Source organism: Chaetodon trifascialis, chromosome 6 (assembly GCF_039877785.1).
Source record: "Chaetodon trifascialis isolate fChaTrf1 chromosome 6, fChaTrf1.hap1, whole genome shotgun sequence".
NCBI lineage: Eukaryota > Metazoa > Chordata > Actinopteri > Chaetodontiformes > Chaetodontidae > Chaetodon > Chaetodon trifascialis.
In genome coordinates, this window is record NC_092061.1 from 22,480,563 (window position 1) to 22,506,247 (window position 25,685).

Below are 25,685 nucleotides of genomic sequence, written 5' to 3' on the forward strand. Positions count from 1 at the left end.
TGCTGCATCTATCCTGCATTCTGTAAACAAAACTCTTTTGAATGCTATGCGGTACAAAATAAGTATGAATTAAAGACAGACATGCACCCTCTAATGGCAGAATTTCTTGATCCATAAGGACTGGCTAGAGTGATTGGCTGGTTAATGCTGTCTGATGGCGCCATCTGTCCAAGGTGTTTCTACCCATCTTTCTCAGTCTCTAGTGGCTCACTGGCCCTCAGCTCAAAGGCTCCCAATCTAACACAGTAGTTCTGCTACGTACACCCCAAAATATAGATGTTGTGTCCTGTCTCCACTCCAATTTTATCTTGATTTGGTCTGATTAGCTGCTGTAATTAAAGTAGCTGTAGCAAATTAGGTGATTGTGCATTTAGCTGCACAGAAAGCTAGCCAACATCTCAACTGTTTTTGGGAAGAAGCCAAACCTGGTTTAAACATAACCTTGCTTACTTGGTAAGTACTTTGCTAGTTAGTTAGACGACAACCAAATAAGGTACTTAGCATGTATATATCCTTAAACAGAAGTTAACCTCATCTAACATAACTCTAGTGATGTAGCAAGCAATTTAGCATGGACACAAAGAGATTCCCATCCAAATAGTGTCTTCACTGTCTTTAGAACTATGCCAAACCTATTATAACCAACAGCAGCCTGAGCACACACAGCTTTAGTCAGCTAACAGCAAGGTGCTAGTTTCAGTCACTGCTTCTGCTTGGTAATTATTTCAGTCTTAATTTGAACGGTTTGTCATTTGTTCTAATTGTTGTTTTATTCTAGTGACGAAACGAATGATTTATTTTTTTTGAAATCTTAATGCTCTATGGCTAGCTGGCTAATCTCGGAAGGCAAACCACAAACCCCAACTAGCTCCAGCAAGGCACAACTGGGCTAATAGAGACATTGGAGACACACCTACAGACCTGCGGGCTCAAACACAGATATATACACACTTAACAGACATTTTATAGGCCCCAGCACAAACACAGAAACAGGTGAAGTGATACCTTGAGATTAGATCTTTGCATTAGACACTTTGCTACTCTCCCTACAAGCAGTGCCCATGTTGCTCATATTGGCTTAATTCCCACTGCTATCACTCATGCTACAAATATACGTCACTTTGAATAAAAGCATTCACTCACTAGGCAGAAGTTAATGGTACGTTTCGCCAAGTCCATTCATGCAAATGAGTTAAATTTAATATAATCATGTAATTGTTTTCTAACTTATAGTTTTTATTTCTCTTTGCCAACATTTTGTTCTTTTTGGTTTCAATGTGCCTCCGATCAAGATTCTTTTCTTAATTACCCACAGTTACCCAATGACTGACTTTCAGTCTGTGAACCACACAGGTTTCAATGCAGCCCATTGGCACCGTGATGTGAACCTCAGCTGAACAACATTCATATCCACAAAAAAGACCGACAAAAGTCAAATACTGTAAAACAAGAAAAATAAAATAGAATAAATTCTAAAAATAAAACTACACTACAATTTGACCCTAGCCCTAGCTCCAGTGTGGGTTAATATATGAACATGAATAACTGAGAGACACAGACAGTGCTTTACAATAATAATAAAAACCACAGGGACAGGAGAAACTACCAAGACTGAAGAGTCTGTCCAGGGAGAAAATAAAGTGAACAGCACCTTTGGCACCATAACAACATGAAAAGTAGATATGTCAAAAAGTCAGAAAAGTTGTTTGGTCAAAGGAGCTTTAAAGAGATGGATGAAACTGAAATCAGCAATGATAGAAATTTGTAAAAAGCTTAGAAATCTTGTTCACTCATGACTGCAAGGTTTGGATCTCACAAAAAGTTTCTCCTCTGAGTTGACCAGCTTTAATCCCTTCCATCTCCAGCTCACCTCTCAGAGGAGAGTGCTGCTGTTACCACAAAGCAAACCAAACTTCGGACCACAGCTCTGCCAGTTTCTTCATTCCCTCCGACAGCGACTTACTCTTGTAACGCAATTCCAGTCTTCTCGTGTCAGTCTGTCATCTTACAGGAGTCCAGAGATGGACAAACCCACCGCTGAGGAAAGCCAGAGTGGTACATCCCAGCAGCCTCGGCTCACTGGTTGACATGGGGCCTCAGGGCTTGGTAAAGTCCCTCGAAGGTGGGCCGGTCGGGTATGTCGCGACACCAACAACGCATCATTAGCTCAAAGAGAGAAGGTGGGCAGAGAGGAGGAGCATAAAGGAAGATCTAGGAGGAAAACACAGGAGAGTTAAAGATAAAATAGCAAACTAGAAAAAGCTTTTCTTAGGTGTACAAACACCTAGAATAATAATATTAGAATAATACAAAAAAAAAAAAATTAATTGAATTTTGTATAGAATGAAAGTATTTTTCTGCTTTCCATTCATGTCATGTCCTCAGATTTATCTTTCGAGCCCTTAAGGGGTCCCGATCCCCGTGTTGGGAACCATCCCTGTAGTTAAGATTGGATGTTATGTGTAAAAATTGTACAATCATGGCTGAGCAGCTCCCCCTTGTGGAGAACTGTGGCTTACGAAATGCGAACCTGCTACCAAATTTTGTGAGCTTCTCCGCGAGTTCCAAGCTAGTTTAATGTGGCGCTTCATGTCTAAAAAGTTAAAGAAGCCCTAGCCTGCATGCACTTAACATTAATCACAAACAACAATCATTAATCATTAATCAATCACACCTGGATGCAACGCTAACGGCCAACTTGGGGTGAATGACACAGAACTGTAGTGAACCCGATTGTGTGTGCGTTTGATTTGTCTCACCTGTCTGCCCTGGTTCCTGAAGAACTCGCCAGTGTTCTCTATGACCTGTTCGTCAGACAGCAGACTGTAGGGCTGCTCCTTACACAGAGTGAAGATCTCCCACAGGGTGACACCAAACGCCCATACGTCACTGGCCGTGGTGAACTTACCCTGGAGATGAGGCAGGGGGGTGACACAGAAATACAATGAAAATGCTGCAGAGGTCAAATTAATACATTTTCTTATAGAGCTATTAAAGTTTTAGCATCCAGAAGGACCACAGTTTTTTTTGTAAACAGTTTGTGAGTTCGAACCACTGGCTTGGAGGGCTTTTCTGACTGATTAGTGCTAGCATGATCCCAGATAGCTAGCATGTAACCAGTTAGCCTGCCAACATCAGATAATCCTTTAGTGATCCCCAGAGTGGAAATTCAGGTGCTACAGTAGTTCACCAAGTAGCCCAAAAGTAGTCACTACATCACCAAGCTTCTAGTGCGTCCACATTTATGTAGAGGAGTGGGTCTAGATCTGAATAAACCAGGTCAACAATAAAAGCTGCTTTTGGGCTTTTCTGCTTTTTGGCTGCTGGTGCACTGATTTTTTTATTTCTATAAGATCATTGCAAACCACTTTACTTTCTTGTCAACAAATGTAGTGTCATACAATAAAAAGTTTCAATCTCAGGCCTGGTTTGGGTCAGATTGAGTCCCTGAAAACCTCTATCAATGTATACAGTAAGAGAAAAGTTATTCCAAGAAAACATGAAGGCATAAAGCAGTTTCAAGCTTCTGGTTTTACGTTAAAGCTGTCATCATTAGAAGCAGGCAAAGGTGTCTATCTTCGGTCCTATCTCATGTTCAGATAGGGCCCCCACTCCCTTACCAGCAGAATACTCTCCCAGGCCATCCACCGTATGGGCAGCACTGCCCGGCCCTGGATGCGGTAGTAGTCACTGCTGTACAGGTTTCGGCTCATCCCGAAGTCGGCAATCTTGATGGTGAGGCGGCGGTCCAGCAGGCAGTTCCTGGTGGCCAAGTCACGGTGCACAAAGTTCAGAGACGCCAGGTACTTCATCCCCGACGAGATCTGCACGGACATGTGGAGGAGGTCGGACAGACTGAAAGGAGGGAGAAAAGTAGGAGAAGGGAAAGAGATGAATGAACTGGATGGACTCAGATAACATAGGTGGGGCTCTTGGGATTCGCTCTGGGTATTAGTATGTTTTAACAGGTAGAAACAGGGTGTTTGGTATATGAACCTGACTGAAGGGATGTTGTTGGCATGTGTCAGTGTGCTCTCGATCTCCCGCTGTGACAGGAACATGTTGAGGTCTCCATTCTCCATGTATTCAGTCACCATGCACAGTGGGTCGGACGACACACACACACACAGCAGCCGGATGATGTTGGGGTCATTCAGACGAGACATGATCTTTATTTCCTTCAGGAAGTCGTTCCTAATGGACAGAAAGATGGAGGGAGAGGACGCACTTTCAGGTCTAGCCAGACGCTTTCACTTGAGATACTTTCAGTTTTCAGTTTTGGACTGTCTTGGTGTTTTCTCCCACTGATGGACAAAATGTCAAAATGTGATTGTAATATCAGCAGTAGTCCTCCATCCATGTTCACAGTCCATTACACCATATTAGACCATCGCTGTAGTTACCAAGTGAGTCAAAAGGCCCCCCAGAACCTAATGCATCTCATCTCCTGACCAATTTCGTCAGTACATGGCAGCCTAAACAGTAGCCGTGCTCACTAAATATACAGCATCATTTTTTTCACAGTTCCATTGAGTAACACTGGAGAAACTTTAGAGAAACAAACTAAGTCATAGATCAATATACATAAAAACACTGTCACACAGATACACTGTGTACCTGGCTTGGCTGGTAGCGTCGGCCCTCAGCTGTTTAACAGCCACCAGTACTGAATGCCCATCTCTGTCAGGAAGAGGCGACCCCTCCCCAAGGAATTCTGGGAGTCCCTCGGCCTCACACAGGTGGACCTGCAGAAGACAAGCAGGTAAAATCACAACCATGGACTCCTAGTGTTAAATCACTTGCTCTGAGGCAAAAGAGCTTTAATAGTCTCCTGTGCACAGAACACCATTCGCAGATGGTGAAGGTTATTGATGACGTCCTGATGTCTCCTTCGAGTGAGAAATCTCAGTTGGACTCTGAGAAACTGAGGTGCTAGAGCACCACAATTTGACAGGAGTCAAATGCATTTTCATAAACCTTTCAGACTTTGTCTTACTCTCCAAAATCCACAAACTTTTAAGGGTTTTCAGTGCTCCCTCATGGTCTACCTCTGCGCCTGCTCCCCGCTCACCTCTCCAAACTGCCCCTCCCCCAGCTTCTCCCTAAAGATCAGCTGTTGCCGTGGGAACTCGGCAGCAGAGATGTCCTTCCTGGTGAGAGAGTCCACAGTGAGGGCGGGGACGGCGTACATGTTGCTGCCGGTGACACCCTGCAGCCGCACAATGTCCGTCTCAGCATAGTGTGGTGCGTTGCTATGGAAACACTGGTGCGGAGTGCACTGGGTGATGTCAGGCTCGGCGTAGCCTCCGCCACAAGCTGTTGGAGAGAGAAGACGGCAAAGTTTGTTCATTCAGTTCCACTTTACTCTGATTTGTGATCTGTGACTTTTGTCCTCGCCTTGGCCCTGTCCACTGTATCTGATAGATGTTTAAATGTCTGAAGTCACACCTTTCAGCTCTTACCACGCAGCCATCCTGACGTCATGTGACAGGAAGTCAGCAGGAGGAGGTCATAGAGAGGATTACCAAGAAGGAGAGCTGGAGGAAGAGGAGCAGGAGACATGGAAAGAGAGACAGAGAGGACTGAAAGGTAAAAGAGAGAAAAACTCCAGAGTGTGCACATTCAGGTTTTAGAGCATCAGCAAGAAAAAAGAAAGCCAGAGATCTTGTACAATGTTCTGTGAAGGAAAACGGGAAGTTAAATGCAGAGAAACAAGAAAAAAGCTGTTAATTACAGACAGGATGGGGGATATTTGACAGGAGTGGTAAAAGTTCCTGTTGTGGACATGCCAGCAGGGGGCAGACTGCAGCAGTTTTATGCATTTTACTGAAGGCCTTGGCTCTCTCTGACAGACATTCATGTCCAAACATGTCATCATGGAAGATCTGGAGCATTTTTAAGGCACCACTGATTCAGGTTTACTTCCACTCATGTTTATGATTCCTTTAGTGGAGACAGGTCTTAGTTAACTATGACCAAACCTCCAGAGATGGTCAGTAACTGCTCATGAACATGATGACATGCCTGTAAGGAGGGAGTTTTAACAGGAAATTCTAGTATGTGCCAACCTTATTCTCAGATTTCTTTTCTGCTATAACCGCAAGTACTGAAGGTTCCAGTATGTTTACCTGAGGCCTCTGCACTCTGTGACAGCTCTGGCAGCTTGTTTCTCAGCACCGCTGGGTTCTGGTACTGCGGGTCCAACAGGAAAACTCTCTCATAGTGAGGGTCAGTGTTAGCAGGCCCTGAGGAAAACAACATGTGAAATAATCAAGCACACCAAGCCCCAATTACCCTGCTGCATGCCAGCTTGCCTGAACAATCTGAGTGCCAATTTTTCTGAGACGAATTACTGGCTTACTGGTTTATTTTTCAATGTGCCTTTTCACACTCATTTCAGTACGACTTTGGTCCTGATACCACATAAAACAACATGAAAAGCAGTGCGTGATGTGCCATGACACATCTCTATTTAATACCAAGTGTAAATGCAACAGAAGGATCTGTTGCTGTTTACCTGTAGGAGCGTGGCCGGAGCGGGGGGGCACAGGGGGGGTCTGAAGGATGATGGTGTCACTGCAGGACGACAGCCGAACCGTCACCTCCTCATCAAGGATCCGTCGTGGAGCCTGGAGGAGGAGAGAGGGAGAGGAAAATGTTTAGGAACATGCTCATGTTCTTCCATTGTTTAAAAAATTTAAATGAATTAAAAGAAAACTTTAATAAACAAAAGTGCATAAAAGCTTCCGCTGCATCAGTCCTTTATCTCTTTCTCTGCTCACCTTCTCCAGCACCTTGCAGACGTACTGACACCAGAGGATGAGGAAGATGATGATGACCAACAGCAGGATGATGGTCACCAGGCAGCCAATCAGAATGGGCGTGTTCACGTAATCTGGCGGGTCACTGGCTGACGGACTGGCTTCTGTGGGAAAAGGAAAGAGGTTTGGAGACTTTGTTCATGAAACTTACCGCCTTTTGGTGAAAAAAGTTTGTTATGAAACAAGCGTCGCAGTTTAAACGTGGTGATGGTTTACTGATGTTGAACTGATACACAGAGCACCTTTAAGTTATTTCAGTTTCATCTAAAATGGAAAGGGTGTGGTCAAAGGTCATACCTGTCTTTGCTGTGGTTGACATGGTGCTCTCCTCGGCTGAAGGGGAGGTAACCACCAGGGTCATCTGGGTTGGGAGTATGGTGTCCTCTGAGGGACAAAGAAAGGGATTTTATTCCATTCTTTGAGGTGATGGGCTTTTGCATTTCAGGAATCAATCAATAAATCAATCTGTCCTCAAAGGCCTATGTGTGTGTGTGTGTGTGTGTGTGTGTGTGTGTGTGTGTGTGTGTGTGTGTGTGTGTGTGTGTTACCTGACTGAAAGGAGATCTCGCTGAACATCATCCAGACATCAGCGAAGTAAAAGCGGCAGCGGAGGGATTTGGCGGTGCGGCGATTCAGCGGCACGGTGACGTAGCGGGCACTCGGGTTCCTGTCGTCCAACACCGTCTTGAACGCCACAGGCTCTGCCTCCCACCCGGCGATGAGGCGGGGCTTAAACCAACAGGTGACAGAGGAGAAGATCTTCACACCGCGGGAGAACATGTTGTTACTGTGAACCTGGACGGAGGAAGAGTGGAGAGAGACAATGAGAACGATGAAGCACACAAGGAAATGACTTATGAGCTGCTGTGACGAGGTCAAGTCAGCAGATCTGAAAACCTTCATGGAGGTGAAGTTCCTCTGCCTGTCGAACACAAACTCCATCTCCACAAATCCCTGAGTTCCCAGTGAGTCATTCCTCCAGCCCAGGTAGTCGTAGCCCTGCCACACGTGGTACTGACGAGTTAGCAGGAAGTCGTCCTGGCCAATCACACCATCCGTCAGCTGACCCATCCCTCCAAACAGCCTCCTGTGGGACGAGACAGCTGTCAGTCACAGAGAGTACCGTGGGAACAGGAGACAGTGATGTGTGAAGAGTGTGTGTGACGTGCCTTTTCTCATGTACTCCATCATACGTGGAGTCGTTGAGGCTGGCATAGCTAGCATAACCAGGCGGCATCATCAGCTGACCTTCTGGAGTGCTATAGGAGATCAGACCGTCTGCGGGAGAGAGAGGGCCGGTTGAGAGGGAAGAATATCGAGGTTTATTGTCTCTGCACACATTCAGTTTCTTAGTGACCACTGCAAACTTGCTCACTGACTGGAGAGTCAGAGGCCCAGTTGCACCAGTGTTTCTAACAGCAAATTTTCAAAATGGAAATGAAAAAAAAAAAAAGACTGAATCTCTGCAGAATCGCAGCAATCAGTGGATTTACTTGCTAAGGGTTCACATGAATGCTCGCCTTGACAAATAGCAAAACATCTGGACAGAGGTGACCTTTGAGGTTAAGGAGTGTTCATAACAGAGGAAGCCATCATACCAGCTGTGTCACTACATCCTCCTTTATCTAATCCTTGTCTGTCAGAGGATAAACTGTGGCGAAAAACAGGAATGAGACAGGAGCCAATGGTCTCTTGAATAAACAGTGTTGACCTATTTCTATTTTATGGACAGAGCTAGCTAGCATGATAACTGGCAAGTAGCACATTTGACTGGGTGCTAAGAGGGAAAGTTGCTGTGCAACGCCTTTGTTTCTCTACTCGTTCAGGAAGAGCTGGGGAACGAAACACCAACCCTGTGGTTGGTGCAGCTGCTCTACCTCCTGAGCCACAGCCACCACCCACAGATGCAGCCATTTACCATCATTTGGACCCATCATCCGGGCAAAACGTGCTCGTGGAGGGGCAGGATTCATTTTAATCTTTTAACACAGCTACCAACCTATCTTTTGTTCATAATGACAATCTTAGTCTGAAGAATATCAACTTTTATTTCAACCTTTTTTACGTATTAACAAAATATGTCAAGCTTACCAAAGCATCGCATGTGATATTGAGAGGAACGTTGCCTGAATGAAGTGCAGCATTTCTTAATTTTAAGATATCAGTACGTCATATCAAATAATAACTACACAAGGAGTTGGATTAAGCTGCCAGCTGGTACAGTTTTCAACATCTGATGCTACGAATGGTCGGAGGCCAAAACACACTGAATGGCCACAAAAAAAAAAAAAAAAATTCAAACAGCACCATGAGTCTGATCCTCTGCTAACAACCTTTAGGTTTTACTGCTGCGTATCTGCACCTGCCACCCATAAAGTACATAACTCCTGTTTTATGTGATACAATTCAGATAAACCTTCTGTGGGGTTTGCTTGATGTGCATTTTTTGTGGATAAACGGTGTGATAAAATCTAAGTGTAATAGCTTTTGGCATAAAATTTGTTGCTGTGATTGACTTTTATTTCACAACAGGCGAGAAAAGGTTGTACAATCTGTATTAGGTTTTATGTTGACATTTTAACATGCGGAGGAGTTTACTCGTCTCTCGGGAGGAGTCAACATTTCTGAGAAGTGATAAAAGTCTAAATGCACTGAATCAACAACCTCTAATGTCGGCAGAGTCAAACAACACACACACACATTTACAGCGTGACGGTGTGTTTGTGTGTCCTACCCTCCCACGGACAGCCGTACAGCTCCACTCTCATGCAGACGGTGGTGGACAGCTTGGTGACCGGGATCAGCCGGACGTAGCGGGTGATGATTGGAGGGTGAAGGTCGTTGATGACTGAGGCGTAGGCATTTTTGTTGCCCTCCATCACCTGGAAACAAATATCACATGAGTGGCTGGAGGTGGGCAGGTGATTGATCCTGGAGACAATGGATGTGTTTGTGTGTATGTGTGTGTGTGATAAAGAACAATTTGCTAACATGATGAAAAAACATGCTCAAATCAAAATCACATCACATCACCGCTCACTGACGTCACTATCTAAACTGATGCCCATTGTTTGCTACTTTTGTTGGGCTACCAGCTGCAGGAATCGTGCGTCCTCAGTGGATGTTTTTTGAGAAAATGTCTTAAAAAGTTAAAAAGTGTCTTGAGAAATTCTGTTTTCTATCAGTGCAGCAGAAGTGAGGGAGAAAGCTGTCCGATCTCATCGCCTCAGACCAAAGCACAACCAGGTGTTTAAACTGCGTCCTAATGGTGTTGCTGTAGCTGCCAGTGACCTCAAAGGGCAAAAGGAAGCTGGTGTGTAAATATCATTTCCTGTGATTGGAGTGTGAATGACCAGAAGCAGCTCAGTGGCATCATTTTCTTTTCCTTCCTCTTTCTTCCATTCTTTCCTCCATCGCTCTGTTCTATCACTCCCTCACATGTGTCCGCTCCACATTTACTGTCTTCCTGCCTCATTTTCCCTTCAATTTCTCCTCACCCACAGTTCTTTGTCTAACCTCTGCAGTGAAACATTTGGGTCACTCACCGCATTTCCCAGGCGGTTCTTCCAGGACTTCCACAGCAGGCCGTCCCTGCTGTAGTTGACGCGGTAAGCTCGGGCGAACTCGTTCCCAGAGTTCCTGGCGTATCGTCCCTGAGTCCCGACCACCGTCAGGAAGGTCAGCCTGCCCAGATCCACCTGAACAAGACATGAATAGGTTTCTGTCAAATCGTAACACTTTGCTGAGTGTGATCATGCTTTAATACTGCGCTAAGATTCTCTTGCTACATAAGTATATCTTTATTAGCTTAAAGTTGAATCATGCACAGAGATTTCTGTAATTCCCCCTCCCTGAAACTCTGTAACTGTCAAATGCATACGGTCCACTGACATGACTGATTGTGTCTGGGTTTGTTTCTCTCTTTAAAGCAGTGAGCAGACACAAACCTGCAGGTACTGACTGTCTGAAGGCTCAAGCTGTCCCTCGGGACACCAGGCGCCGTCTCCTTCCTCACGATTCAACCTGCAAACACACACACAGAGTTCATGCAGAGTGTGAGCGGGTCCTGGGAACATTTGATAATGCTGGTCAAATACAGTTAACCACATTTTTAATTGACATTTCATGTCCTCATTTCATTGTGACGTTTTATTTGGAGTTGTGTTTTCTATTGACAAAGCAGCTCAGAAATCAGAACTGCACTGTTGGACGTTTAATGTCTCGCTCCACCTACCTTCAGATGGCATGTAGTGACCTTTTAATGTGTAACCATGCACACTAGAACCAAATGAATTAACTACGTCACCCTGTATGTCAGAATTAAAATATTTTGGTTTCAAAATTTGTCACAAAAACTATGAAATCATCTGATGCACGGTGTAAACAGGAACCAGATAAACATGCACAAAGGCATTTAAAAGCATGAAAGAAAATGTCAGTCAGCAGTTATGTATATCTTATCAGCCAATCACAGCACTGTTTAAGCCACACTGACCTGGCGTATTGTGGTCCCGTGGTCTCGTACCATTGGCTGGATGCTGTGATGTCATCGTCTTTAATCCGTCCATCCTCCATGCCCAAGGCATAGCGGCAGTGTGCTGAAAACACACACACACACACACACACACACACACACACGCACACACACACACACACACACACACACACACACACACACACACACACACACACACAAAACAATCACAATCAACCATTTAAAACACCCCAGGGACTGTGCGGTCTCAAAGTGGATCCTCACAAGTACAGAATTACAAGTGTGTGTGTGTGTGTGTGTGTGTGTGTGTGTGTGTGTGTGTGTGTGTGTGTGTGTGTGTGTGTGTGTGTGTGTGTGTGCGTGTGTGTGTGTGCGTGTGTGTGTGTGTGTACCGGGGTCGATCTGTCCGAAGGCTGCTGTGGCTTGAAGGATCAGCAGCAGGAGGAGGTGCATGATGGTCCGCCAATCACACCAACACACATGCTACATCTCTGAGAGAAAGTAAGAGAAGGAAAGAAGGTGAGAGAATGAGTGAGAGTGGGAGGAATGCCCAGCCCACATCCCCCCTCCTCCCAGTCCAAGCTTGATCCACAGAGCAGAGAGGAGGGTGATGTCTCACTGCGACACACTCTGATAAACTTGAGTCTGGAGAGATAGTAAATGACTACGCTGACAAAAACATAGAGTCTGATGTACAAAGAGAATTGAGTCGGCTGGAAAAAGTTCTTCTGTTCTCCACATTAGGCAACTTACCAAAGGAAACGAGCTGGGTCGAGTTCACATCATCAGCTCATGTTGACGCTGTGTTTGTAGTTAATACTGATTATGTGGTCACGCATCGTCAAGCAGAAGACTTGGAACGGACGCCTGCAGTTTATCATTAATTAAAAAAACAGTGATTTGACAGCTGGGCTTTACTTGAAGTGCCCCCTCGTTTAGTTTTACAGACACCTGCCAGCCAGTCAGATACAAGCACATTTGCTCCCTATGAACTAAATGATCTCCTCGTCTTGTCATTGTTAGCTAATGAAATGTGTAATGAAAATGAAAATGACCATTTATATGTGTGAATAGTTGACGAATTTCCACTGTAGGAACGGCCTCTGAAACTGTCACTGCTCGACACAACTGCAGCAGGATGGATGAACGAGGGTCAGTCTGAATGACTCCTGACTTCATTTACAAGAGGACGGAGTGTGTGTGTGTGTGTGTGTGTGTGTGTGTGTGTGTGTGTGTGTGTGTGTGTGATTTCACAATGTTAGTGCTGTTGGAGCGGAGCAGTTTATAAATACTGGACACAAACAGCAGCCCACTCACAGAGGTTACGCAACACTGAAACACACACACGCGCACACACACACGCACGCACACACAGTAGAGAAGTCTTTTTCTCTTGATATACTTTATATTTGAACGTATATGTGGTGTCTCGCTCTGCTCCTCTGGATATTTTTGTACTCTCTAGAGTTTGTCAGCTGTCCAGTTTCAAAATGACGGACATCAACTCACTGGAGGAAACAGCTGGACGGGAGAGACAGAGAGTGATCGAGAGACACAGACAGAGAAAGAGGGGGAAGAGAGAGGGAGACAGAAGTGAGAGGGAAAAAATGGAGGAGAAACACAAGAGAAGAAGACCCGAACAAAGACTGGAGAGAGACAGCAGGGTGACGCTGAGGACAGACAGGAAAGGAAAGGAAGAAAGAAAGGAGAGAAAACACAAAGAGAGGAGAGAGGGGAGATATGGTCGAGGCAGGAAAGAGAAGGAGAAAAGGTGGAGGGCGGAACAATGGACGGAAGGGAGAGGCAGAGAGGGACGCGGAGCTTAAAGAGCAAGACGAACAGCATGCTGTGAGCAGCGCTCTGCTGTTCCCAGCCTGCTTTACCTCTGACAATGTGCTTCGGTGTGGACAGACACGCTCTGCTGCACCTGTGACCACACCCAGCAGTGATGTCATCAGGTCCTGGAGCACACCCCACTAGAGGTCAGCAAAAACAAGACTTTCAGGGGGTGTTATGTTAGGTTGGATGCCCAGGTTTTACTATGTTGTTAAGTTGTGCACTGAGCTTTCTGCATTTTTTTTCCCCTCTCTCTCTCTCTCTCTCTCTCTCTCTCTCTCTCTCTCTCTCTCTCTCTCTCTCTATATATATATATATATATATATATTATATATATATATATATATATATACACACACAGCGTGCCAATTGAGAGGCCATAAACTCTTGTAGCAACTTCATTAAGAGACAAGGCGTGCCAGACTCTGACCAATCAGATCTCACTGTCTTTCCTACGACTTACATGACGTACAGAGATGATCAGTAAGGTATGAGTGACTGACTCCATGTTTACAGCTCCGGAGCACTCTGTGCTTGGCAACGACAAATCCAACACAGCAGTGACGCACGACACCATCGTCCTCAATGCTGATTTTACCTCACCACGCTGCACATCTGTCAGGGAGCCTGAGCGTATCATAATATGATCAACAGACCAAATACGTTGGCTGATTCAGCTCAGAAGAAGACAGAGGGATAACTGAAGCTGGCACTGGAGCACAGGGCTGGAGGAAGTTTGGAGCTGGATCATTCTCTGGGTCTCTTTTGTGTTTCTGCACAGAGTTAAACACAGGGCAGATCACAGTAGCCTAACCTCCATTTGGAAACACATCAGTCTGATCAGACTGTGACAGAGTGGTACAGAAGCAGCCTGCAGAGACTCTCTGATTACAGCCAGGTTCAACGTTACACGTTATTATTCTCATTATTCAATACAGACTGTTCCACAGGGATCTTCACAGCCCGCAGCAGGCTGAGCACAGAACTGTAAAGACTCAGTAAAAACCTGCCAGCCCTCAATAATACAGTCATTTCTTGAAACAATCTTTCTTTTCTGACGTAGGTCTCCGCTCTGCCTTCAGGAAGCAAATTCATTCAGTTCGGCCGAGCTGCACGAGAACGCAGCGGTTCACTTTTTATTTTCTGGCAAAGATTGGGGAGAGAGAGAGAGAGAGAGAGAGAGAGAGAGAGAGAGAGCTTTATGTAATGTGTTGGCTGTAGCTCAGATTCCTGCACTGTTGCTCATCTCTACAGCAAAATCACATGACCGGAGAGGGAGAGAGGGAAAAAAACATGGAGAGAGAGACAGACACAGTAAAAGGATTAAGAGAAAAAGAATGAGTCTGAGGGAGAGAGGCAGAGAAAGAAAAAGACAACAAAAGACAGTCTTTCTCATTCACTGTGACGTTTTATCTCTTAGTCTCAAAGAGTTTTTGTCACAAAAACAAATCCAACCCCCCCCCCCCCCCCCCCCCCCCCCCCCCCAAGACGTGAAAAAACATTTTTTACTGTTGTTTGAGGCTGAAACTGTGGATGGAAATGAAACAGCTGTGAAGTGAGTTGAGGGGCATTTAACCCCACCGAACAAATTTTATACAGTCTGGCAACGAGCCCTCATGCCTAAAAGACAAAAGAGGCTCGACAGTACTTTTCAAAGCCGATGTCAAAAACGACGCATATGACTGTTTCCTGATCTGGTGACCAAACCACAGGCTGCAGTGGCAGAGTCAGACCCCTCGACCTCCTCAACTTGTGATAAACTTGCTTTCACTCGTCTTCGCTGGGCTCTAAATGTTGCTGAAACCCTGTTGACCTACACAGCATTTTGAGCCTGAATGCATCCTGCGTGACACTGACGGAGGACTGAGGCTGCTGTTGTTCTGCTGTCTGTAAGTCAACTGTGAAGTGAACTGTCATCTTGGTATGATGACTGTAAACCTGTGACAGCCTTCAACATAATAATAAAACCTGTAAACAACAGAAATATTGTTGTTGAAATGAATCAGTAGCTGCAGCCTGGATCATAATTATTACAGTCTTTTACTTTTTCATTCTTTTCTCTGCTTTGCTTTTCCTCCATCTTTGCTCCCTCTCCTTTGTCTTCTCCTTCCTTCATCTCCTTCTCCCGTCCTCCCTCCTCATCTCCTCCCTCTGTCCTCCTTTTCCTCTCATTCGGTCCCTCCTCTCTCCTCCTCCCTCCTCCTTTATCTCCTCCTCCCTCCGTCAGAACAAACTGGAGCCGAAAGCCTCAACATTCCTAACATTCAACGCAACCAAGAGCTCTCTCTCTCTCTCTCCCTCTGTCTGTGTGTATGTCGCTCGCTCACACAAACACACAGGAATCCACATGCCTCTCTCTCCCTCCATCTCTCTCCCTCTCTCTCTCTGTTACACACAGGAATCTGCATGCCTCTCTCTCTCTCTCTCTCTCTCTCTCTCTCTCTCTCTCTCTTCTCTCTCTCTCTCTCTCTCTCTCTCTCTCTCTCTCTCTCTCTGGTTGAGGGGTGAATGAGACAGAGTTCACTGAGAACAAAACAGAACAGCAGGCAGAACACACCATAGAACATTTACCAAGACACCAAAGACGTCAGGCTAAATTTTGGAGTAAAATCCATTAAGTGTTGACCAATCAAATCCATGCACGCACACATTCCAGGTACTTCGTAAAGTTAACTGTGTAAATCTACTTTTTAATTGAAGTGATTCTAGCTGTGTTAACTCTCCACAGATTATAAATCACTGTACTGATCAGACAGTTATCTGCGATCAAAAAAGTACAAATGCAGCAAACAATCCTTAGAGACAGATTCTCAGATTTCTCTTTCTCTCTAATGACTGGGAGGAAGTTTGGTACACTGTAGGAGACAGAATAGGTGTACATGCATCACTCAGTCCAAGATACATATATAATACTCCAAATTGGGACTTTTCTTCAAGCCTGGGGAACATTCTTGATTTTGAGACATCTACTTAAACAATCACCTCCAAACACATAAGCGCAGAAGCGTCAGTTCTTCAGTTCCTCCTGCTGTTTGTGTGTGTTGACATCAGCCTGGCATCTGTGGATACCTGCTAGCTGGCATTAGCAGTGACCTGGCAGACATGGACAGACCGAACAGAGCAGAATTCACACACGGCTCAGTCGACTCCCCCGGCTTCACCTCTCCTGACCAGAGCTAACACCTCATCAACAAACACAAACAGCGAAGTCTTTATGCAGTCCGTCCCTCTCCACGACAATCAACGTTAAATTCGAGACAGTCAGAGCCACCTGGAGTCCCGACGGTCCAGGGAGTCCTGTTTGTGCTATGACGAGAGTCCTTGGCGGACGTGTTTACACGTGAGTACGGTCCATGCCAACCATATGTTTGCTCATAAATTCTAGGCTGCATGTGAACAGTCCACACAGACGCTATGGGGTCAGGCAGACCTTCACAGCTATGCAGAGTGTAATTTGTATTGATTCCAGCTGGTGATCTGTGGACATACCCACTTATAATATCTGTCTCTGTAACTTTCAGCTCAAGTAAAATTAACTATCGCTGCTGCAGCCATTTGAACACGCTCAGTCGTACAGAGAGCAGAATGTGGATGCTTGAGTAGAGGACCACAGATCTATTATCTCTGTGTTATCTGATCTTATCTCCGCCTGTGTTATTTAGTGCTGTTCACTCTGAACAAAACCTCTCTGTAGCTGCAACACCATGTGTATGATTATGCAACATGATAAACAATGAAAAACACACTGCGAGCCGAGCACAGGCCTCACGCGTACACACACACACACACACACACAGAGCTCAGTTGGATCCAGATGCCTTTAATGACACACTGTCAGGCTGAGAGACAGTAAAGTTCCCAGCTGGTCATGAACAGGAAACTGTAACAGAAATAAAATGTCAATATTTAGAACATTTTTGACCATTAATAGCTCATCAGAACCAGCATGTGCTGGTACCAGAGGAGCATTTGCTGTGAATATATTTTACATTTCCTCCCAACAGTAGCATAGGTAACTCTTTAGATCCAGTGAAAGCCACCTGGTGAGTGTGATGGATGTCAGTGTCACTGGATAAAACACACTGACACCCATCAAAACCTTCGCTTTCACTGCCATCATATACAAAACCAACTGTTTAACAACCGTGCTGAAGCATTCTGGGTGTTTTCACAGGCTGAGTGGTACTAAAATGACATGTAAAGTCATTTTGACATTCAAAATGCTTTAGATCCGGGGTTCAGTCTCCGTCAGTTGTGTGTTTTCAGGAGGACGTTGCAGCTCTGGCGTCCATAGCACATCAGCAAAATGCCCCAAATGCAAATGCGAGCTCAGAGCAGGTGAAGGTTACGAGGTCCGAACTGGAGCAGAGCAGCAGATGGTTTAAAAAGAGCTGCTGGTATCTGAAGAATTTGAGGAGCGCTTGATTTAACATGTAGAGCTTTGAACTGACAGACAACGCTGCGGCCAAGGAGAACACTATCAAACACACCTGAAAACATGAATGTGGAAATATTTAGCCCACTTTTCTGATTTAGAGGAAGAGAAGGTTGTATCGCTGAAGAATTTAACCTGGATATTGAGCGTTTTTTTAAACTTTGTCAGTGTAATCCAAACACAGGACACAGCTCTACTGAGCTCGTCAGTAGATCAAATAGTCAGTCCACTTTAGGGGTGACGTCTCACATTAGGCGTTGAGAAAACTGTTTTTGATTTTAAAATGCTGCTTCGTCGTTTGGAATCTCTTGGGCTTCAGAGTGAGACTTTAAATCTTTCCAGTAACTACTCTGACGTCAATTGCGTCACTCAAGACTGTTGAATTTGAAACCTGAAGATGTGAATGTCTTAGTACACACACGCATGCACAGGTATGCAGGGTATCATAACTCTGTCAGTGGTGGGTGGAGGGAGCGAAGGAGCTCATCTGTCTCTGGATTCTCCACAAGGAGTCACAACCTGACACAACCTGAAGATGCACGTCTCCAACGTGACATCGAGTAACACCATCGAAAGCAGATTAATGATGCTCTGTGACTTTAAAAATGTGCGCTTCTTACACGAGGCTCCACATTTCTACAGATCTGCGTAGACTTCAACATGACAGTCCAGAAGGATGGCAAGACCAGATCACAGTTTACGGCTCAGATTGAGCTGGAGTTTGACATGAGCCAGAAGCTTTACGCAACAAAACAGAAGCTGAGTCCAGTAACAGAAGAGCATATTCACACCTACAGGCCATTTAGAGTTTCCAGCTCAGCTAACCTGCATGCCTTCACGCAAACTCCACACAGAAAGGCCTCACCAGGCCGACCTCAGGCATCACTGACAGGAAGTGACGGTGACGGTCCATCGTCCCTGCAGCACTCAGGAATCAGTTCTATGTGACATTTAAATCAACTGATTCAAATAAAGTTCGGCCTGATAAAACCAGATCACGTGCGTCTGTATCGCCTCCCCTCAGCAGCAGCCATGTTCACTGCTCTCAGTTTCTTGTGCCTTGCGCAGATCCTCTGTGTGGTTTTTTTTAATGGTTTAATGAGCTGCTGGCTGTGGCTCTGCAGATGGAAACCCGACACACTCGCTCATTTACACTCATGTGTTATCTGCTGCTTCCACTCGAACCACAGCTACTATCTGCACACGCGTCTCCAGAAGCCATTTTGACTGTTTCCTGTAAGTGTTTGTGTTGAACAGCGCGGCTCGAGTGGTGTTTATATAAAAAGGCCTCATGAGAGTGTCATCTCTCAGATCAGAGTCTGAAAAGAGGGTCAAACACTTCATGTGATGACTCAATGGCCTGAGGTTAAACGTCTTTGGAAACGTTTATCTAAACGTCTAAATGACTTAAATGGAAGGAGGTCGTGTTTTCAGGTTTTCCTGCGCGTCTGCTGCTAACATGCAAGACGCAATCTCTCAAACAGATCGATCTTTGGCACAATCTCACAGACAGCTCACTTTATTGGCTCCAGGTTGAGCTGGAGAGAGTTTAGAAGAGATCTGGATGTGATGCCGTATAGATACTGGGATGGGATGAATTATCTTTTATTGGAAAGCTAGAGTGCTCACTCATGCTCAGAGTCCTAAAGACAGTTTGAGGTCATCCCGTAGCGTTCCAAGCCCATCTCAAAGTTCACCGAGGGCAAAGCATCCAGTGTCATGAAAGTGACGCTGGCTGGCTGTGATGGAACTGTCCCCTGCTCTCCATCGAGCAGGTGAGCGCAGTCAGCTCACTCACTCAAGACGGTGTTGTTGAAACTGTGGTGGACAAATGATTATCCAATATTAAGGATAAGGTTGTGAAGAGTAACCTTTAAGCCAGTGACTGCATTTGTACCGAACATGCTGTAAGTGCGGGACAGCTGTGCAGCTACTACAATTTGACTCATTCTGAAATTTCTTCCTCTTATTGTACCAGAAAAGTGTGAGAAGAGTAAACATGAGTTTTCGATTATGAACCATTAAACTTCTGTTAGTGCCGGTAATGTTTGGGAACGCTGAAGTGCAGCGGACCTGTGTTTCAAATTACACAGATTATTTTGTACGTTTACGAGAATGAACTCTCTTCAGAGGCTGTTTTTACCCTCAGGAAGAGAACATGAGGACAAACCTGCTGTGGTTCACCTCAGTGGAGGTTTGACAGTCAGAGACTGAGGTGAAACTGTGCCTTTTTGGTCTTAAACAGAACAAAAGACATCATGTGAGTTTGGGAAGAAACTGAAACCTGACAGCAGCAGCAGGGGAGTCCTGGACCTGGTTGTTCCATGCTGGTTGTTCTCCTCTGAGTCACGGGACTGTACAAATACAATCCGACACTTTACTGATCATACACTGTGCTGCTCCTGTGCTGTGACTGTATCCTGACACCCAAATGACCTACAGTCAGAGAGACGAACAGAAAAAAGTGAGACTTCAGCTGCCTGAATGATCCCTGTCTGGATGAGTGGCAGCAGGGTGAAACAATATATCTTCCCTTGCTTTGTTTTGGGCTGGTTTTGTGAGTGAACAGGGCTGTCAGCTCTCACAGTCTGAGCCAAACACTGAACTGATGCTGTTGTGAAATCACTCGGAGACTCTGTGTAGCTCCAGGCTGCTCTCACAGCCCGTTCAAGAGAGGATAAATCAGCTTTCTATGGCTTCGCATCGCAAACATGGAGCTGTTAAATATACCTGCAGGGGCCTGATACAATCAATCATCCATGACTGAGATCAGAACTCATTTCTTCTTTGGTTATTTTCCAAATTAACCATTTAATCTACTCAACATCAAAGAGCTGCTCACGACAGAGTGAAGTTAGAACCAGTGAATGTTTGGGATTGAGAAAAAACATAAACCACGATCAATAATGGGCGGCACGGTGGAACAGTAGGTAGAGCGCTTGCCTCACATAAGAAGGTCGCCGGTTCGATCCCCGGGTTGGGCAGGGCCTTTCTGTGTGAAGTTTGCATGTTCTGTGCATGCGTGGGTTCTCTCCGGGCACTCTGGCTTCCTCCCACAGACCAAAAACATGCTCATTAGGTTAATTGCTGACTCTAAATTGTCCTTAGGTGTGAGTGTGAGCGTGAATGGTTGTTTGTGTATATGATGCCCTGCGATCGACTGGCGACCGGTTCAGGGTGTACCCCGCCTCTCGCGTGTTGACAGCTGGGATAGCCCCCCCGCTCCCCTGGAAAGGGATAGTCGGGTATAGACAATGGATGGATGGATGATCAATAATCAGATATGATGTCAATCAAATTTCTGTAAATCGGCTACTTAATACGGGTAAGAACTCAAGCATTATTGCTAAGTCAGAATATCCAAAGTCTAGAATGAGCTTTAATGCTTAATTCAGTACTACTTGCAGGTCAACAGAGAAACAGCCATCTACTGATGAAGACTGTGGTTGAAAGCGCTGGAAAAAGCGTGACCTTGAGTGGGGACAGGTTCCAAGCTTGACCGAAATTAACAGACGCAAAGCACAACACGGACATACATTTCAGTGGTATGTCTTTCAATGATGTGTGAATGAATCGTCCTAAAGGGCCTCATGTGGTGACCGAGTGAAGGATTCACTCTGCAGGAGTCTGAGTTTAAAGGTCTGAACCTCTGCTGTCAGCCGTCAGTCTGTCCTGAGCTGTGAGCATGAAAATAACCCAAACATGATCCCTACTATGCCTCAGATGAGGTGGAGAGGTCAGCAACACACACACACACACACACACACACACACACACACACACACACGCACATTAACACAGCTTACGGTAAGAGAGAGGCGCTTACTTACTAGTTCTGAAAATCCAGCGCTCTGATTGGCTGGTAGATCATGTCAGTGTTCACCTCAAATGTAGACAGTGCTGGAAGAAGTATTTAGAGTACTTTTACCTTAGTAAAAGTACTAATTACCATCAGCTATCAGCTAAATGTACTTAAAGTAGCAAAAGTAACGGTACTCATTCTGCAGTAAAATGCTCTCTATGATGTTTTGCATGAATATTACTGCGGCAAATTTGTAGTGAACGCACTCAGTTACATTGTGACAATGCACGTCGGTCAAGTCAACAGTTAATCCACTGTTGCAAATCAGTGCTCTAGGTACAGTAGATTAAACTATGGGTAACCATAGCAACAGTAGTGATGCATCAGACTCCGCTGACAGACACCTGACAGGTGACACTAACCGAACACACTGAAACATGGAGGAGCAGCTGAACACCGACGACCTTTGCTCCTCTGAGAGGTCGACAGATTGGACACACAGACGATCATGGACCAACCAGCTCAGACTGCACAGTCCATCCTGCATCGAGGAGGAGTGCAAACGACAGGATCCTTTTCAATAAACTGACATGTCACGCTGCATGAAGACTAAAGAGGAAATATCACCATCAATATTTTACAAAAATAAGGGTCAAGCTTCACATCGAGGAGTTTTGAGTTGATCGAATGTAAACTATACAAATATAACAATGAAGTGAGTTTACCAGTGGTTTCTTTGAGTTTATGCACTAAACAATTAACGGGTGAGAGATTACATGAAAACACTGTAAAATCACTCATTCTTTCTTCTTCTCTGGTATTCATGCTTTGTCGTCACAGTCATATTTGCTGCTGTCAGTGTTTTCTTGCCATGATTGTCACTGTCTGTGTATTCACCTCTGTAATGTTATACAGCACAATATTCAGAAGATGACACGGCACAGCCCATGTTTAATACAAGCAAGAGTTGGAGATATGGTCCTAGTTTCAGTTCTATTTATAGTTTTATTTTCAGCTTATTGTCTTGATTTATCGGTCAGAAAAAATGTTGATAGTATCCATCACAATTTCCTAGAGCCCATGGTGACGTCACCTGTCTTGTTCTGTCTGACCAACAGGCCAAAAGCCCTAAATTTTCATCTCCTACAATGGCATAATGGAACATATTCAGGCTTTACAGTATTCCTGTGATGCTCCACAGTGAGCTCAAAGCAGCTGATGTGCATTATATTTTATCAGCTCGAGACTGTACATACTGAACATTCTTCATCTGCTTCCCTCTGTAGTGACTGTAGTCACTTTATCACACCTGTTAGTATTTACATCTCTCATGGCCCCACTTATAGTAATAGTCCTATAATACTTCTAAAATACTCTTATAGATACTCACAGTGCCTCCATGGTCTCTATAGTGACTTTATGACAGCTGTGTATTTTATGACATTTTATCAAACTCAGTTGCTCCTTATCCTGATCTCCATCATTGCCTTATCAGTGTGTTTAATGATGATAATGAGCTTTTCTCTCTTTATAAGGTGACCTACAGTGAGTTTATCCCATATTATCCACCATCGTATCACTACATTAAACATCATATTAATAGTCCTCCTTTTCTAGTGACCCACAGACTGTTCATCCTTTAAATTCCCACATGGAACATTTCTCTAAATCTGGTTGAATTTCATGTTTCTCTGCACCTGACCTTCAAACTCTCTCTCTCTCTCTCTCTCTCTCTCTCTCTCTCTCTCTCTGTGTGTGTGTGTGTGTGTGTGTGTGTGTGTGATATTTTTAGAGTTGATAGTGTAGTTGGTTTAATCTGTGCACTGGATCACTTCTCCTGCAGATCACAAAGATCTCAGATATCCCATCTAGGCCTCAGTCTGCAGCTGCAGCAGCAGCAGCAGCAGCAGCAGCAGCAGCAGCAGCACTGATCTCAGCTCTGTTGTCATGCAGTCAAAGTTTCCAGAGAGTCTGACCTCTCTGCCCGGCTTCACTTTCCTGTTTCCCTCACTTACATAACGCACAGATAGAAACTGTCAGCTGTTTACCTGTCCGCGGTTTCCCTCCGGATCCACAACAGCGGCAGCAGCGGCGGCAGCAGCAGCAGCAGCAGCAGCAGCAGCAGCAGCGGGCTCCTCTCCGGTTTGATCCGTTTTTCTCGCAGTCCAGTCCGGCTGGTCGTGAGTTTGCAGTCGGGGACGGAGGAGCTCACAGGATCATGGTGGAGAAAAGTAACGGTGACTGGATCTCTCTGATGGTTCCCTGTCGGCTTGATTTCTCTTCCTTTAAACCTTCTTCTTCTTTTAGTTTTCCTTCAGCAATCTGCTGGAATAAGAGGATCTGTACACTCCAGAGAGAGGGAACAAAAAAAAGTTGCTGTGTATTTACATCACATCCCGTTTCCGAAGAGGAGGAGGAGGAGGAGGAGGAGGAAGGCAACATGAGCCCCCTGAGTGTCTGACATCTGAGAACTTGAAGGAAGTCCGCAGTAGGGCCCTACGAAGGGAACTACGGAGGACGGACTTTCTCAAGTGTCCACCAGTTGAACGTCTGTGTGATGGAGTGCTGTGTGGGTCAGAGACATTCAGTCAAGTAGCCTACTTCTCTTTAGTACCGTTCCGAGGTACTTGTACTTAACGCAAGTATTTCCATTTTATGCTACTTTATACTTCCACTGCACTACATTTCAGAGACAAATATTCAGACTCAGATTTCTACAGAATCTAATATACAAATAAATCCTAATGGATTATTATAGATTAGGCTGAATATAAAGTATTTGTATAAAGAAATTTGCTCCACATTTACAGCTGCAACTAAAAGTGATGCGCACATAAATGTTTTAATGGTTAAACCCTTTAAAAAGTACAAAATAACATGACAGACACTTTTTAATTTAAAGACCTTAGGATTCAACCAGTGGTGTTACTTAATGAATAGATGAAGGTTCTACTAATGGATAACATTCACAGTTCTACAACTGTTCAGACAGTAAAAATGAAGTGTCAGCTTTCATGCTTTTTGGTCAATTTTAATTTTCTTTACCTCCTTTAAAATACATCAATTAATTATATTTAATTACGCAATTAAAATCCCTGTAAAACACCTTAATTATATGAGTGGGTAAATTACTGAAAAAAGGACGAAACACAAAGGAATCAGTTTTATCTTGTGTAGACTATAAAATTAGATAACAAAAATTACTACTAATAACATTTTACAATTTTAACGATAGTTGTACAGCAGCACAAGAAACAGAGAAACACAGACAGAGAGCAAGAGAGCAAGTAAAAAACTATACAAATGACAAATCACTATGATACTGATGATATAAGTATCTTGTAAAAAAACAAACAAACAAACAAACAAAAAAAAACATGCAATATTTAAAATAAGTCAAATTATAATAACGTAATGCTTCTACCGAAACTCCCCATAGAGACACGGTGTGTGTGCGTGTTTATGACAGCAGGGGGCAGCAGAGTGACACAATACAGTTCAAAGCTGCAGAAATTCAAACTGTCCTTCTGTCACCAGAGTCAAGTGAAGCGGCAGAACTGGTCTTCAGGTGCTTTATTTAAGTAAAAGCAGCATACCTACGTGTAAAAAGTAATTATAAGTTTTCAGATTAGATTAGAAGCAAAGGTTCTGCATTTTCTTTTGTATCTGTCTGGGCAGGCCAAGTTATCATGAGTAGTGCATGGTGTTTGGTGAACTCAGCATCAGTAAAATGTAGTTCTAGTATCAAAAGTAAAAATACTTGTCCTGCAGTAAAATGTCTCCTGTGACTGATAGAGTTTATCACTTTGTTCATACTGACGCATCAGTGTGGAAGCAACTTTTTACTGTTACAGCTGCTCCAGGTGGAGCCAGTTTTAGTGACTTTATACACTAGTTACACGAGCTAGTTTAGTCCAGTGGTACCCAAACGTAGGGACTGTGCTCTTCAGTACAGTACTTACAGTACATGTACTCAATTCTGACTGGTGTGTTTTCTATTCTCCTTTTTCTCTGCTCTCCTTTTCCTTTCCCGTCTACAGATAAAACCGTCCAGCAGGGGAAGCTGTTTCTCTTGTTCTCGTTCTTCTTTTTCAACCCACAGTTTCATCATCCCACACATGACATCACTTCCTCTCTGTGGTACTCCTCCTCTTATCAGTGTTGACAGGGTCCCCCTCAGTCTGTGTGTGTGTGTGTGTGTGTGTGTGTGTGTGTGTGTGTGTGTGTGTGTGTATATGCACTCAATGACGCAACTGTGTCATACTGTGTACACTAAAACAAAGGCAATCAGAGGGG

The 25,685-nt window shown here is 44.5% G+C and overlaps 1 protein-coding gene across 1 annotated transcript; it reads right to left on the bottom strand.

Annotated features, from left to right (window-relative positions):
* Nucleotides 1–23,730, bottom strand: ddr2l (discoidin domain receptor family, member 2, like). The gene is made up of 19 exons (XM_070964724.1): nt 23,438–23,730; nt 11,709–11,807; nt 11,317–11,419; nt 10,769–10,844; nt 10,367–10,519; nt 9,556–9,703; nt 7,991–8,099; nt 7,719–7,908; nt 7,370–7,616; nt 7,119–7,205; nt 6,783–6,925; nt 6,518–6,629; nt 6,129–6,245; nt 5,072–5,316; nt 4,618–4,745; nt 3,997–4,194; nt 3,621–3,855; nt 2,760–2,909; nt 1–2,211 (listed from the first exon to the last, which is right to left on the bottom strand). The coding sequence occupies exons 2-19, from the start codon at nt 11,767–11,769 to the stop codon at nt 2,077–2,079; spliced, it is 2,637 nt and encodes an 878-aa protein (XP_070820825.1). The 5' UTR covers nt 11,770–11,807; nt 23,438–23,730; the 3' UTR covers nt 1–2,076.
* Between the last annotated feature and the right edge of the window lie 1,955 nt (nt 23,731–25,685).